General features: G+C 47.9%; 2 protein-coding genes across 2 annotated transcripts in view; both read left to right on the forward strand.

Annotated features, from left to right (window-relative positions):
- The window catches only part of LOC130516215 (protein eva-1 homolog C), a 42,507-nt gene extending 29,297 nt beyond the window's left edge, over positions 1-13,210 (forward strand). Inside the window, exons 6-8 of the mRNA XM_057017112.1 lie at positions 9,102-9,239; positions 10,817-10,993; positions 11,451-13,210. Of these exons, the coding sequence (XP_056873092.1) occupies positions 9,102-9,239; positions 10,817-10,993; positions 11,451-11,830 (695 nt within the window). The 3' untranslated portion in view covers positions 11,831-13,210. The remainder of the gene's footprint in view (positions 1-9,101; positions 9,240-10,816; positions 10,994-11,450) is intronic.
- A 355-nt stretch (positions 13,211-13,565) lies between these two features.
- On the forward strand, positions 13,566-16,637 carry efhc1 (EF-hand domain (C-terminal) containing 1). The gene is made up of 10 exons (XM_057017123.1): positions 13,566-13,754; positions 13,937-14,158; positions 14,235-14,522; positions 14,595-14,744; positions 14,944-15,136; positions 15,236-15,459; positions 15,529-15,669; positions 15,925-16,138; positions 16,213-16,368; positions 16,450-16,637. Exons 1-10 carry the CDS (start codon positions 13,689-13,691, stop codon positions 16,488-16,490), a joined length of 1,695 nt encoding a protein of 564 aa, XP_056873103.1. The 5' UTR covers positions 13,566-13,688; the 3' UTR covers positions 16,491-16,637.
- The last annotated feature ends 111 nt before the right edge of the window (positions 16,638-16,748 follow it).

Genomic DNA, 16,748 nt, shown 5'->3' on the forward strand with positions numbered 1-16,748 from the left:
GTCTTTGTGAGTCTCTGATTGTCGTTCCTGTATTGAGTGTAGAGATTCTTCTCCTCAGAGACTGACTCTGTTGACAGTAGCCCACTCTTTGGGCCAGCTCACCCTGCCTCACTCTAATAAATCCAATTTGTTCTGAGAGGCAGCGATCAAATGCGTGCAGAAAACGAGGCTGGAGACGTGGATTCAAGGGGGGATTTAGTGACCCAGTGAGACAAGGTAACAAGATGAGAAGACACAGAGCCCTGAAGTATGTTTTTAACTCTGTTGGCTGCCTGTTAGAGGCCTGGGGAGTTCTGCAGCAGGCTTAAAGAGTGCAAATTTGATGAAAGTCCCTTAAAACTTAATAATGTTGACGAGATTTGTCTAATTAACCCTCTTCTTTTTAATGTGGCCCATCTGTGCCATTTAAACATGCATTTCAGGGTTTGAGCTTTAGTGGTTTATCAGTCTTTTTTAAATTAGCAGACAAGCTTAATGACGGCTGTAGATTTTACAGCCTGAAATGTTAAACTGCAGATGTTTGACGGGCTTACAGACTCCTGCCAGCTGGTCGTTTGGCGGGACTAGTTTTTGTTAAGCTGAGCGCAGCCCTCTGCTCGGTCTGTTAAAAAAAGAGACTATTTCACACAACTTTTAAGACTGAAAGTAAGAAGAGGCAGAAGTTGGCTTGAGAATTGTTGGCGACCTTAAGGTCAAAGGTTTAGCCACCAGAGTAACACATTTGTCCTCATCAGGAAGCAGTGTGACAAAGAAGGTTGAACAATGGCCGACCCCACCTTTAAGTTGCATTTCAACTTGGGAGGGTGAGCGTCTGTCTGCTCCCAAGAGAGTTGAGCAAGTGAGGTCTCAGGGTGGATCAGTCAGGAAGACTCTGTGTCCTCTTCGTGACTGAGATAAACTGTGTCAGGACGACTGATTCCCCGGAAGTTCCACATTGATTAAGATCTGAGATGTGAGGGTGGAAAAACGCAGCAAACAGGGCTTGAATCAACATTCGATGGCCCGTGACCCCAAACAGCCGGGGTCAGACCACTTATCTGCGCTCTCGGGACAATATTGATACGCGATTGCCGTTTCCTCGGGGATCACGAGGTTATCTCTCGTCAGAAGATGGTCGGCCGGCTGCAGCAGGCAAAGGTGAGGGAAGGGAGTCGACGTTCCTGCCTATCTGCCGCTGTCAAGTGTGACTTTTCTCTAGCGTCTGTGTGGCTCGTTTCACCCGGCTCTGCATGAGCGTCAGTGCTCCTTTGATGTAATCTTTCTGAGCTGTTCGCTTTGATCAGGACATCAGGTTCTCTTTCATTCTCGCAACAAGCTATAACTGTAGCGTCAATGTGAAATATGAACACAATGTTGCGCCTATGTGTATTTTCAGGCTCTGGCTATCGTCGCTCCATGCTAACACCATGGCCTGCAGATGCCAGCTTAGCCCGGTACAGCAGGGCCACGATGGGCCCTTTAAAATCTCCCCAGGAACTCCGTCGCTCTGATCTCGCGCCAGTCCTCACCTAGCTGCGCTCAAAATGCCACCGCGGCCTCCGTCTAATGCTTTCCTCCGGGCGAGGATAAAGGGATGATGGAGACAGAAATAGAGGGAGGAGAGTAATCCCTTTTGGCCTTCTTTTGCCCTTTTCATTTTTTTTTTATTTTTTTTAAATTCCCCGGTGAACCATCTGTTTCCTGCCTGTAAAACGACACCAGTGTCCACTCGGCCTCAGCGAGTCTGGTCGTGTGTGATTCTGGAGGTTCAGGATCAGCCGCGGCGCTATTAAAGTGTTCTTTACCACTCGTCTGTGCAGGGCTGGAACTGACGGCCTTTGTCGCGCTGCTCAGTCGATAAAATGTGGAGTTCAATGTCAAGTTTGCCTTTCGAGGTTGCACGGGTGAGCGGGCGTAGCATGAAAAAGCAAAAATCGATGATACGCGGCGTCCGCTCAGCAGCTCAGCTGGGTGGTGAATTAAAGGGAGAATGCTTAACACGAGCAGACAGCTGGGATGTTGGTTGTTGAACTGTGCTGTAAATGTTAACCTCAGTGTCAAATAATCATGATTGTGAGCCGCGGCACAACTGGGAGCGCAGCCCCCCATCTGGCCTTAAAACCTATGGAAGGATTCTGTATAAAATCGCCCAGCAGGTAATAAATAACCCGGATGCTCGCAGGACATGTGATTACAGCGACTGGTGTGTGGAACCAATGTTAGAACATTCTCCTGCAGCCTGCTGTGATGATAAAGATTGAACTCCCGGTTTCTCCTGAGAGCCTGAGATCAACGGACCCGTTCAGCAGCAAGCACAACAGAGCCGGCTGAATAAATATGGATAATCCCCCCTTTTTCTTTCATTTGCTGGCTGAGACGTGTAAAAACAAACAAACAGCCTATTCACTGGCTGTTTAACTATTAAGGTGGCATTTCGACAGCAAAACCAACAAAGAATATAAAATGATACGGCCCCGTTGGCCAACAGTGGCCTTCGCTGCGATTGCCTAGGTGGGGACTTTCCACCCGTCGACTCACACGAAGCAGTTGGACGTCTCTGCGTGTGTGTTTGGTTTTAATCTTCGTGGATAATGACATTCGCCAGCTAAAGTGAAGCCAGACCTCCGAGTTCTGTTTGTTTAGTGAGGCAGGCTCGGCTAGCTTTAGCCAGTCACATTTAAAGACGTTACTTTGACGGTGAAAGTCTTTGGTGGGTTTTTTATAGGGGTTCATCAATGTTCCCAGTAGTTCAGAGGAGGTTTTTAAGATGAGCTGGACGGACGGGTGGTGATGGCTCATGGGTAAAATTAGCTGCTAATTAGCGTCTGCACTGTCTCAGCCCTGCGACCCCTTCAGAGGTGTCACGTTTTGTCTTTTGATCACAAGATCTGTGCTCTTCCACTTGTCTCATGAAATACTCATCAGTACTAATGTGGCAGCTGCCCTGTAAAGGCCAGAACCAGTGAATTCATGGGTGGTCTTCCACCTCGTCAGGGTGAAGTCCTCTCCACTTTTAGCCTTCACCTCCGCTCATTTCATAGCAGGCTGCATTAAGCAAACCTTGAACGCTTCGCTGAACTTCTGGCTGCACACTCGTCATATGTGTTTACTCTTTTTCTGGATGAGGGTTTAAAGATTGATGGTGCTCTCTGGTTTGAATGGTAAACAGGCTGCAGGAAATAATCAAGCTTTCTTGACAGAGAGGCTGAAAACAATGCTTGATTGGCTCTTAATTGACGCCTTTTTATTGGATAAATATGAAATTTATTCCATGTGCTGTGGATATAAGCCCTAAAGATCCCGCCCGCCCCTCCTACTCTTACTTCCTGTCGTCTTCTGTGTCAAGGTGGAATATATGTGTTGCTAAGGTGTTCTAGATGCTCTGGTTGTGTCAGTCTCACTTGCAGAGTCTGTGTCCTGTCAAATCAGCACCAACCCCCCTGCAGGGACACAGGTTAAAGGGAAAAAGGACAGTCGTCACAGGTCGAGTCGTCTGTTCTGGATCGTTTTCCTCTGTTTCGGCAAGACTGTTGCAAATGAAATATGGAGATATGAACAATTCAATTGCTTTATAATGAATAAATCGTAGAAACAATTATATAAATCTTAAGCCAATAGATGGTGCTGCTCCTCGTGGTTTCTCTTGGCTATATTTAGCCCTCAGACAGACCCGTCAAACATTAAGATAATGAACTCTTTGACTGATTGTCCTCCCGTCCCCCCAGCGCCTGGGTCTGGGCAGCAGGTGTTCACTTTAAGGACCGCTGTAAAAGTGTCTCCAGCCGTCTCGCGTCTGCTCCTCTCTTCACCCTCAACCCCGAGGACATGCATCTGCATCTGTTGAGCCTCAAGCTGTTTTAAGACCACGCCTGAGTTGACACTGGCAGGAGACGGGACGCAGCAGCACAAACAGCTACCCAGCTGTACCCGGGGAGGTCTTGGGCGCTGAAACCAGGAGGAGAAGAAGAAGTTGCACATTCTAATCCTCTCTTCCCCCCTCTCATCACCCTCGCTGCTCCGTCTTGATCACAACCAGCTGCTCCATGCAGCCTGCCGATGTCTAATTTTAGAGATGTTCCGTCTTCTGTATGTGTTATTAAAGTCCCGTCCCGATCACGAGGTGCAGGGACGTGGATTTACAACCAGTAACGCGCAGTTTGTGTGTGCAAACGAGCTCCTCTCAGTCTGAACTACGGCTTTGCGTTGAAGCAGACTAAACAAAAGGTGTCGTGTTTGTTTGTGGTGATAAGACTGCTGACAGAAGGGAGCTGACGCAGACCTCAGCATCATTATCTCCACCCGGACGTAATCTCTGATGAGGCCCAGTGTCCCATCATCACGCTCGCAAGAAGAACCCGCTCTTCTGTTTCATATCACGCCGGCGACGCATGAATAATTGCTCTGCAATGAAAGAGGGAAGCTGACGTGATGGGCTCTTCATGAGGAGGGTCATGGCGTTTCACCCAAACGATAGTGTAACACACCGGAGGCATGAAATCATAGAGCGTGTAATAACACACAGATGCTACAGTCTGTTCTGCTGTGTTATTTGGTTAGAAGCTCCAGCCTGGCAATGGCTTGTAATCTAATTTAATTTGGTGTTCATTGACGAGCGTGTTTAGACTCTGAATGTGAACTGGGACGCATAAAATCGGCATCTTTACATGCAGTTTTACTGCTCACCTTATATGTTTATATTAATATAAAAGAGTCACAATCAACAAAAAAGAACGTACAGCTTTGAGCTCTCGACAACATTTAATGACGTTAGCTTCATCAAAGAGGCGGATTCAGCTCGTTGTCCACCAAACCCGGCGGCCCTAAGCAGAGTTGTCACTAAATGCTGCCTTGGGAGCCCATTTAAGTGCTCCGCTTCACAGTCTGGGTTTGATTGATACTAGCTCGCTAATCCAAAGAGCACGTGGATGGTATGGCTACTCCGAGTTCCTGAGATACATTTCAATTCTTCACGGGACAGATATCGCTACTATGAGATTGAGATTATCATTGTGCGCACATGAAGACATCAGGGCAGAACGTTGCATACTTTAGATTAGGAGGCTCTGCTTTACTGTTCCATTGGTGGAAACCTTTGTCTCAACCCTTTTGATGTATTCCTGGACGACTGTTGGCAGTCAACACTCTCCTCCACATTTTCTTCCTCTTCCATTTGCCATGTGTTGATTTTATGAATCGCACTTGTGTCCTGCTAAAGATAGCACCATTGTGCGCCTCAGCTGTGTTGGAACATGCTTGTTGAATGTTGCTGACTTTATTCCCGTCGCGATTCCATCTAGACAGAGACCGCTATCTGTTCTCCAGCCACAGCCAATGACGGCATCCTCCTCGGCCACTAGCGTGAGTCGTTGGCCTGTGTCAGCGGCGCTCCGACCTAGTCCAGATCCGTTTGCTCGAATGAGCGGGTTCCCGAGCGTCCGATGATTCAGCTTTGGTCACATCCTTGTTGTTCCAGTGGAACATCAGATACTGACGAGGCCGTGCTGACTTGGACAGTAGATAATAAAGATAGTGGAAGGGTTAACATGGAAGCTATGTTTATGCTGGTTTTCAGGTTTCCACACGATCTGACCCGTGTACCGCCGTTACAGCCCGTGTTAAAAGGCTCTGAAAAGGACCCAGACACCTTTAACATCTATTTAAGATTGTTTACTGTGATAATCCCATTGAGGTTTTTGCTTAATGAGTGTATTTATGGAGTTGCTGAAGGAACTGTGGAAGCTCTTTGCTCCTATAAGATAGAAGTGACTTTCTCACGTTGTTCTGTCCCCCACGCTGTCAACAGAGTCTATTTCTGTCTCCCGTCATGTCCGCGCGTGTGTGCCGGCGTGCCTATGCGCTTCTGAGTGTTTAATAACCCAAAATAGCCCAAACAGCTGGCAGTTTGGAGTCCGGCTAATGGCAGAGCGATTACGTTTGCAGCACGTGCATGTACGTGCGCGTGTGTGCATGTATTTGTGAACCTTGTGCAGCAGTAGGATGTATGTTATCCATTATAGCTAGAGAGGAAAAAAAGTCTTTTCTTTGCAGTTGAATGTAGGGCAGGGGGCTCCGCCAGCCAGGTCTGGGGGTTTCCATCAGGAATGTTCCTCACTTTCTGGGGCAGCTCCAACCAGTTTTCCACCTAGAACATGATTTGGATGAGAGCAGGACTACAAGCAGCACTCAGGAGGCGATCCTCTCGGCAGAATCCATGTTGACTGGATGGTTCAGACCGCTTGATTTGATTATGCATCGGTGCGTCTCAGCCAGGAGACGGAACCGACATTTTCCCGGGCTTGAGGCCGACTTCTCGTAGCTTGTTGTAAGGAATTCAAAAGTCTCGTCTCTTCCAACAAGCTCCCTCCCCGATGAGGCCAGTTTTCCGTCAGTGGTCTCTAGACCCGCTGCAGAGGTGTCTCACTGGTGGACCTTTACTAACTAACACATTAATGGCTGCTGATGTTCCGACCTCACAAGCTGCCTAACCTCTTGACCTTCACCCTAAATCTGGAGGTCAGAGTGCATAAGAACAGATTTATAATGCTCTGCCTTCTACACTTTATGGTTTTCACCTTTTTACGGCTGCACTCTGAAAAATAATACATTCGGAGAGATTTATGATGTGCTTTGAAAATCTATCCACAAGTCCTGTAAGTCACATGTAATTTATGAGGACAAAACTTCCACATGTCTGTTTAAGGTTCCAATGATCCCTCCGTATTTCATTCACTCGCAGTCACAATACAGCCTAATATGGGAGTGGGGAGGATCAGACTGTCCCAAACATGAAAGTAAAGCAAATCTGGGAAAAGCCCTCGGCTGAAACCGGCCTGGTCGAAAACATGACGAGAATGAGGGCGTTCGCCACATCCTGCCCCACGTACCCCGCTTGAACCGTTGCCTTCCAGTGTGGCGCTGCGCTTTCATTTGCAGGAAGCTAAAGACGTCGGCGTGTTTTGCCAAACACACACACACACACACACACACACACACACACAAGACTAATCAGCTTACGTCAGCTGGACGCTGTTAAAAGCTTTACGCCGAAGGTCGGAGGAATGTGGGGGGGGGCAGAGCAGGACTGCGGTGTCAACACCTCCAGCCTCGGCCCTTGCTCACCTTACGTGTTGTTCTTCAGGAATGCTGCCGGCAAAGTGAAAAGTGGCTGTGTGAACGTGCGTGGGTGTGAGAGGTCGGAGTGCGAGCGCCGCCTCAAGGAGCTGCTGCTGCTTTCATCAGATGGTTCTGAAAGATCTTCAGATGAAGCAGGCACTGATGTGCCTCCAGAATCTCCACGCTAGTGCTCAGATGTGCCGGACATTGTTCCCGTGCTCCGTTCTTGTTCCCCATGTGGAAAAACTCTAATCTGCTCACATTATCAGCCCACCTCTGATCTCATCACAGTTTTACTGCAGTTTAATATTTCTTTTTATCCCCTTTGGCTTAAAGGGCTTTGCCCCAAATATGTTCTGCAGTGGTCAGCACACGGCTCACAGGCAGACATCAGCGCGCGCACACACACATGCACACACACATACTGGACGGCAAAACCCAGTGAAAACAAAGCCGGGCTCTGCCAGTGTAAACACGGGCCATTGTTATGGGCACTCTTTCCTGTCTCGTATCTTCGCTCCCTGCGGCGGTCCAGGGCTCGGGAGGGTAATGCACTGGCACGGGTCCCAATTGGTGCGGTTATATAAAGAACCGAGGACCCGTTTGGCCTGTTTATGTTACCGTACCATTATAACATAAGCTGCACAGCATTATTTACGTGCTCGCTTTCTCCGTCTTTGGATTTTTACTAGCTTGGTTTTACTGCGTGGCGCGTGGTTTGCTGCCCCAAACTGCAAGCGGTCGGAGCGTTTTGGCGTTTGATTTAGACTAGAACTCAATTGCCTGTACTGTATCGACCTGCAGATAAACTACAGGGTGCACTTTTGCGTGTGCGTGTCCATGCGGGAGGTATGTGAGCTGGGATCTGGGTGCCTGGGTGTAGTAAAGGTCCCTCAATCAGGTAAAAATGTGTGTGTGTGAGAGAGAGAGAGTGTGTGTGTGTCACAGTTTCAGTCAGATGTGACCCGGGGCCACATGTGCACACAATTAGGACCAATCAGAAGGCTGTAATAAGGGCGTGGCTTTTGGGGGGGGGGGGTGGCAGCATGGCAGTGAGGGGTGGGGGGGTTTAGACCCATGATTAGTCAGGCTTACCGGGAAGGACAAAGAGGTCTTGCTAGGCCCAATTCTGTTCCCTTTTCACCCCCACATGTGCGGAAATCAGTTTATTTAGCTTGTGCCAGCCGGAGCTGGAGAAGGTTTTCCTTACAGACAGCGTGGTTTGCCCCACCGTGCAGCGCAATTACGGGTATTTAACCGGAATTCAAGAGCGCATGTTCCTCCAGCTCACCTGAAACCACATGAAGGGAAGCCATCAAAACAGATTTAAATATAAAGATGAGACAGTGGTAGAGACGCTGGTGCCCCTGCAACCCCGAAGGGCTACTTAACAGAATGGCTGGTTGGAGTTCTGGTAGCTTCTGTTTGGAAACAGGAAGATGACATTGTTCCGGTGTTAAAGCTAGGTGGGGTCCTGCTCGGCTCTTTCATTTGCTCTGTTATGATTGCCAGAAATGCGTCCCACCGTCTGCATCTGGAAACAGGATCGTTGTCCCCTTTTAAACCAACACACCTGGTTAGCAGGGAAGCTGCCTGACTGACAGAGACGTGTATGTGGAGGGCGGTAGATCTGACGGGGGCGCACAAATACGCTGACCGGAGCGCAGCCTGGCCTCCGAAACCGCATGTGAGCAGGCAGGAATGTGTGGCATGAAGCGCCTGTGTCTGGAGGAACGACTGCAGACTCCCTGACTCACAGGACACCGTGAGTTTGGGGGGGTTGTGCATTTGGGGGCGCTCGGCATAACTTTCGGGAATGAGAGTGCAAGTTCGCGAAGGTGCTCGTGAATCACTGCTGTCACTGTGTGGTACAGGAGATGCAGCCTTAACGCTGTCTGGTCACACTACAACCGAGTTAACTAGAGAAGCAGGCATCAGAAATAATCAATCAACTCACTTTCTTCACCCCCCTCCCCTTTTTTTTCTTGCAATGCTCTTTTGCCGTGAAGTCCCGAAGAAGCTGTTCCAGGAGCAGGGATCCAGACCACCCGCGTACTCCCCCTCACCCAGCGTCCATGACCCCAACATAGTGGGAGACAGCCCTCCAGAGGGAAGTTCAGTCCGTAACCCCCCCAACGCTGTTTCAGGTAAGGACACACACCCAGACACACACATACACACTTTGATCCAGCATTCTCCAGCCTCTAACCTGAACCCGATTCTACCCAAACCTTAAAACCGCATCCTAACCCTTGAACAGCCCCTTAAGGTCAAAATGTCCCCATTTTGCACGTATAAACCACGTATAAACCACATACAAGGGCTCTTCTGCATCAGTGGGAAAGAGTAGTTCAGCTCTCCAGTCAGGGCAAATATGTTTGGGCGCATATTTAAAGTCACACCAGTTAAACCATTTCCATATGTGACCAGGCTGAACCATCCGTCTCAACCGCTACGCTCATCTCGCTTAACGATGCGAAGTCCAAGAGAGATTACAGTGGAAGCACGTAAAGTGGTCCTCCTAGAGCAGGAACCATCAAGGAAAATGGTGGGAAAACACAAGCAAGAAGTTGAAAGAAAGCTTTCTTGAGGAGGCAGTGGGGGCCGACACCGGGAGAGTCTGCTCAGCTACGGCTGCTGCGCTAATGAGGACGGTATGGAAGGGAATGAAGGGTTAAGAGAGGGAGCAGAAGGGAGATGTGGGCTGTTGTGCTGACAGATCCTGACGCATGAATAGCTTCATTTCCCAAAGTGTTCCGATTGCAGAAAACCATCGCTGATGCGCTGACACAAAGGCGGGGCCTGATGTTCCCCCCAAACCAAGGGACAGGGTGAGACCATTCTGGAGAAGCTAGCCCTTTGGTTAGGTTTGTTTCTGTCCTGTCACAGTGCTGCAGGAAAAGGCTCACACATCACATCTCCTTCCTGGGAGTGATTTTAGGATAAACTGCCTTCATCAGATAAAAAAAGGACGTCTGACACGCACCCAAGCGTCTGCGGAGGTCATGCGCTCGCTATCACAGATGAGAGCTGGTCACTGAACTGGATGTTTCTGTTTATTTTAGTGGTGATTTCAATGATGAATCACTGCAGGCAGATGTGCAAAATCAGTACTTGTCGTCACAATTGTCTCCTGTTTTCCACCACAGGAACTTTTGTCATTTGCCTTGGATTTTAAAACCACCTTTACCCCTAAAACAAAATACCCAGGACTTGGAGTTGGCGACTAGAAATGATAAAAGTATACACCCGAACTGAGGGGCCACAACACTCGTGTGGGCCCCAGCCCTGTTCCCCTCCCCCATCTATCGTCTGCTCGACGTATACTTTAGTATACTTACCCTAACCCAGGAAATATTGGTGGAAAAGCAGCTATTGCAGTTCTAATCCTGATGGCTATTTTATGACTCTAAACAGTTTCCCCTGTTTTGCTAATGAAGAGAATCAGAACAAGTAGAAGCAGATGTTGTGTCATCTTCTGAATAACAACATGTGGGAGTCACTTTCCTGCAACTTGTTACCCACTGAGAGGCTACCAATGACTCAGTGAAGATAAGAATGTAGTCACGATACCTCGGAAGCGGTGGGTTGTCGTCTGACTGGAAACGGCAGCGGTTAGCATCGTATGAATGTACTCCTGTCCACGTGCATGGACACCCCTCTTAGAACTGACTCCCCAAGCTGCTGCTGAACTTAGCGGCTTTATTTCATTTCACTCCTGCAGACAGGAAGAAGATCAGGGAGACGAACCCCAACGAGGACAAGTTTTCCAAAGCCGGAACGGGAGCGGGTGGCGAGAGTCCGCTACCGCCACCGGGCATGAATCCCGTGATCAACTCCACCTCCAGCCCCAACATGGCCCTCATCAGCAACGCACTGGCTGTGTACACATACATATCAGGTAGGGCAACAAGTCCTTGAACGACCAGTTCTGATCTCCGTCAAAGAATGAGACAGCTCAGGATTACTTAGGTAGCATTAAGGTAACATTAAGCATGTTTGTACGTTGTTCCAAATAAAATGAGGTGGTGTTTAATACATGACCCTTCTGACACCATGGTGGCTCTGGTGACTGCACGATGCGACCGCGTTTAGGATCATTCCATTCCGACAAATTTGGTCATTTCTTACCTCCTCCTCAAAACCACCCGCTGCTGTATAATCGACATTCCTGCTTCTCCGCGCTAGCGCCAGTTACTGTCAATGCTACGCAGACGCCAGACAGTTGAGGTGTTTAGAGGTAACCAGACAGGCCCCAACATTGGTCACATGGCTCCAGTTCAATGTTTGACGTGTTTTCTGTGAAATACCAATTAAACACACTTAGCCTCGTGTTGCCTCTGCCCCATCCCATCCAGACCACCCAGAGAGGGCAGCGCTCTTCTTCGTCTGCGGTGTGTGCTTGGGTCTCTTCCTCACACTCCTCGCCCTGGTGGTCCAGATCTCCTGTCGCACCGACTGCCAGCCCCGCCAACGGCCACCCGTTAAGAAGCGAGCACACCCGCCCAACTCCTCCTCCGACTCCAGCGACTCGGACTCGGACTGGGACAACGCCTCGGATCTCTCCGCTCGGCGGCACCGGAGGTTCGAACGCACGCTCAACATGAACGTATTCACGTCCGCCGAAGAGCTGGAGAGGGCGCAGAGGCTGGAGGAGCGAGAACGAATCATCCGGGAAATCTGGATGAACGGGCAGCCCGACATCCCCGGGACACGGAGCCTCAACCGATATTACTGAGGAGCGCCGAGGAGCCGCGTTTCGACTCCTACCATATCTGATGCACTTGAGTAGGAAAGAGGCAGAGAGGTGGCCGCTCGGCGTGCAGCGTTGATGCACTGACGAGGACGGAGAAAGGGATTCGCGTCTCCCTCTCGGGTTGCGCAATCCTCCAGGTAATATAAGCTGCACCCCGGTAAAATAATAAGCTTCCACTCGGCATGTTAGCTCACCACTTTCAGCCGGAAGCATGGGGTGAAAGGCTATATCGGCTCGCCCCTGACCCCAGCGGGCCTTTTTGAAGTGAGGATTTATGGGTGAGCTGCCTTAGACACACAGAGACCCTGGAGACTGTACAGTGCCTGAAGGACTCAGGCCCCAGGGGGCCACACAGCCTCCATTCAAGCGTGGACTCCGAGTGACGGCATAAAAACAAAGCAAATCAAGACAATCTATCCACAGAGAAAATCCACGCTGCCTTTTAAACTTCAGATAAACCAAAATATTTTTTTTGGGGGGGGGGGGGGGGATTCATCTCAAAACCCTAATGAAATCTATTTTATAATATTTAATAGTTTATTGACATTGTGTTTCTGTTTTTGTTCTCCAGTATGATTTATTATGAGATATTTTTATACATGGCGAAGGTTGTTTTTTCGTTTTCAGCACCTCAGGGATGCAATCCTAGTGTTTCTGTGTTGGGTCAATGTGCCGCTGCCTCAGGAGGGGATCGGCATTCAAACCGCGACGTCAGCAAGAACGAGGAACTGTCGAATGGAGCCTCAAAGAGGTTCGGTGATTGTCCCTACCCTGAATATGGAATGTTTAATTCACATTGCAGTGCCTTTTCTAGCTATTAAGTCACTGTTATCAGTAGTGCAGCTGGTTTATGAGGTCAGAGGATTCAGAAATTCAAAGTTCCAAACTGCGCTTGCCGTGCATGTATTCCCTTTCCTGACTGTCACGTTGCTGCAGCAACATGTGTGAAATCTGTCACAGGTTGATTTTGCCTTGAAACGCGAGGACTGTCTGAAATTGTAGCGTGACATGAGAAAACAGTCGTTTAATCAGACGCTTGTGGGAATTGCAGCTCACGTCCTGCAGGAGAAGAAGCCAGCACTGTTGCCAGTTTAATAAAATAAGCTATTCTTAGTCCAGTTTTGTTCACACTGCCCTGGATGGGAGGATTCATTGTCATTTGAAGAGGAAAAATGCCTGGTTTCCTGACTGAGACATATTTGGTTGATACATACGGACACTGCCACTTTTTTAGCCTTCTAAGATGACAATAATACAGTTGGATATGTGCTAAAATATGAACAGGATTACGATGTGCCAATAGCTGGTGAAGTGAGACCAAAATATGATTACTGTGCTTGGAATAAACTGTTGAAAAATAAATTGACCACTTTTATTCTGATATTTTTGTGTGTGTGTGTGTGTGTGTGTGTGTGTGTGTGCTTTGTGCTGTCACAGTCCAGATATTCACAACGTATATTTAAACATTTCAACAGAAAAAAGTTTGGGGATCCGGGTGAAAGTGTCGGAAATCATTAGGAATCGATCGCCCCCTGGTGGTATAAATATGACTTTGCGTCGTCTGTCGTTTAAGTATGAATAAAAGTTGCCGGTTTGCTTTTTTCTTCTTCGTTAATATCAGTAAAATTAAGTTTATTGGCAAATCATTTCAATTAGTACTGTATTGATCCGTCTCTTTATGACCAGCAAGTCTTTTGGTTGCTATCAAACCGGAAATTCTATCGTAGGGCCGTTTCCATGGATACCGTCAACTCAACGCGGTGCAGCTGCCTGGGGCGAGAGTAATCTACTCAAATACCTAAAATTACAAAAATAACACGGTTGCGTTAAAGGAGCGAGGATGTCTGGAAGCAGGAATAGCAGCGGATTACCGTTTTTCCCAGGATACACCTTTCGGGATGTGACGGTAGGTCAAACTAAAATTTAGTAAGTGAAAGTATGCAGGTAAAATATCCCCCTTGGCTGCATTTAACCGCGAATAATCACATTTCAGGAGATATTTTTCTGCGCCACATGCACGGAAACACGCGTTAACGCTCCACTATACGTTTGATGACACCACATGTTCCGACTCCACGTTCTCTGCAGAAGTCAGCCTTCCATCGTCCCCAGACCCTGGAGTTGAGGGACGGCTATCCTCTGCCCCGCCGCCCCTCTGCAGGCATCGGACGGGACCCTCTTTTATCAGATCAGCTGATCCAGCAGGAGGACACCGACTTGCTATTTGACGCACAAACTCTCACAAATATCTCCTGTGATGGAGATTCGTACCCACCCTTCATCCCTGCATATGTGACCCTTGATAAGAAGGTACGCTGCAGCCTTGATGGATGGGAACAGTTTTTTCAAGTTTAAGCTCTAAATTCTCCATCTTCTTACCTTTCAGGTGCTGCACTTCTATGCATATTTCAGGGAAGATGTCCCGTCCTGCCCTGATGAGGAATATCGCATACGTCCCGTGATTATTTACTATTACTTAGAGGATGACACTATGTGCATTTATGAGCCTGTGGTGGAGAATTCTGGGATACCACAGGGGAAGCGGCTCAAACGCCAGCGTATGCCAAAGAATCAGCACGGAGAGTATTACCGATGGAAAGACCTCAACCTTGCCATTGACCTGGAAATGTATGGGGTCAAGTACCACATCATACAGTGCGATGGATTCACCAAGGTACGCAGGAGAGCTTTCTGACACAAACCTGGATCTTTGATTCTCTGTCTGCCTCTCCTTCACCATTTCTAGCAATTCCTGGAGCGTGAGGGCATTATCCTGAATGCCCCTGAGCTGATGCCACTGGATCCTCATCGGAAACACCTGCAGAAACTGAAGCCTTGTCCCACATCCTCCGTTGATGTTGATGAAAAGTACAGGTTTTTCAACCTGGATCAGAAGGCAAATGAAATTCCTTGTATTATGAAGTCTGTGGCTGGCTATGACAGTCTTTGGCCTTTTCTTGTAAAAGAAACTAGTGTAACTTAAATTGTTTTAGTGGGGATTTGGCAAAACAAGTTGATTTGCTTTTAATGGTACGGAATAAGTGTATTGTAATAACAATGCTGTAAGTTCAGGTTTTTCTCCTTTTCCTGAGCAGGTGCTGCGTTTCTATGCTTTATGGGAAGATGCTGATTCTCTGGTGGGGAAGACCAGCCCAGTGACCATCCGGTACTTCCTAGTGGACAACACGGTGGAGGTCAGACTTGTTGATGAACCCAACAGCGGGCGCGAGGCCTATACTGGCTTGATGGGGAGAATCAGGCTGCCAAAGACAATCAAGACCGGTTCTGGTGAATAAGTGTGATTTCATGTTGCTGTTTTCTTATGCAATAAATAAAGACCCATTTTCTCGATTAGGATTTGTATAACACCCTCTTGTTGCTTTCCAGAGTCTTTCCCCAGCTGTGTTCTGGAGGTTTCCCCACAGGAAGTGGAAGAGTACTATTGTCCCAAAGATTTCCAGGTGGGACAAAGGGTGAAGCTGCTCGGTCGCACCTTCCTGTTGTGTGACTGTGATGGCTTTACGAAGGACTATTACAAGATGACCTACCCTGACATGGAGCTACAGCCCATACAGATCCCAAAGAAGACCAAAGTGACTGAGAGGCCAAAGGTGAGAAGATTGGATGGAGCACTGAAATGCTACGGCACATGATTTCATTTTCCCCATCTTATTTTACAGGTTGTAGCTCCCTACAATGGCTTTGGTTCACTTGAGGACTCGCTCCAGAATTGTTTATCTTTGATCCCTGAACCTCCCAAGAGGAATGTGATGAAGATGCTCGACAACAGTCAAAAAGTGCTGCGCTACAGTGCCATACTGGTGAGTACATTCTGAATGACTCAATACAAGATGTTTCATTGGAATTTGGTCCCATTTCTCACAATATTTTATGTTTCTGTCACTTGTCATAAAAAAAACTTCTCCTAAGTTTCTCCTGCTGCTGTCTGTAGAAATTACACACAAGAAATTATCCAGTTGTTCTTTTTAAGGATCCCAAAAAACTAGAACTGAGACCATCAACAATCAGACACTCACATCTCTGCTTGTTTAGCATCTGCATGCTTCCCATTCCAGGACTCCCAGAAGCCTGCGGACATAGGCCGACGTTTTATTCTGTCCTACTTCCTGTCCAATGACGCCGTCAGCATATTTGAAAAGCCCACCAACAACTCTGGCATCATTGGAGGCCGATTCTTAGAAAAAACCCGGATCCCCAAGCCAGGCTCCACAGCAGACAACCCCAAGTACTACTCACCTGCTGACTTGGCTATTGGAGCCAAAGTGGATGGTAACGTCACAGACAGAAATGTTCTCTTCCCCAACTACAGCCGGCGTCTCAGTACTTCTGCCTCTCTCCTTTAGTTTTTGGACATCGTTTTCTGTTGACTGATGCCGACCAATACGTGCTGAGCTACCTGGAGGCCAACCCCAATGATATTCCAGAGGAGACGTTGGAGTCTCTGCGCCAGAAGCTGAGTCTAGGGACGGCAAAAGATCAAGGAGCAATCCAAGAGAACGGTAAAAAAAATTAAAAATTAAAGCTCTTTTACAAAACAGTTGCATTAACTTTAATGTCTAATAGTCCTCTGTTCTCCTCAGCTTGTTCCCCAGCCGGTGATGAAGCACAGCAGACTCTTTGACGTCGAGGTGAAGAATTGACTGAATTCTAAAATTTCAGTTTCTCTGGGTTTAAAATAACACAAAACACAACAGATTCATTGTCACTTATACAAATGCATTTAGCAGCCATTAATGTATCCAAACCTTGAATAAAGAAAAAAATATCACGTTGTTTTTGAGAACCACACGTAAAGTCGGGTCGAGTGGCTCGATAATATCCATCATACATGTACATGAGTGATGAACCACCACGTAATAACGCAGAGAGCAGTAAATCA

Source organism: Takifugu flavidus, chromosome 19, assembly GCF_003711565.1.
Source record: "Takifugu flavidus isolate HTHZ2018 chromosome 19, ASM371156v2, whole genome shotgun sequence".
Classification (NCBI taxonomy): Eukaryota; Metazoa; Chordata; class Actinopteri; order Tetraodontiformes; family Tetraodontidae; genus Takifugu; species Takifugu flavidus.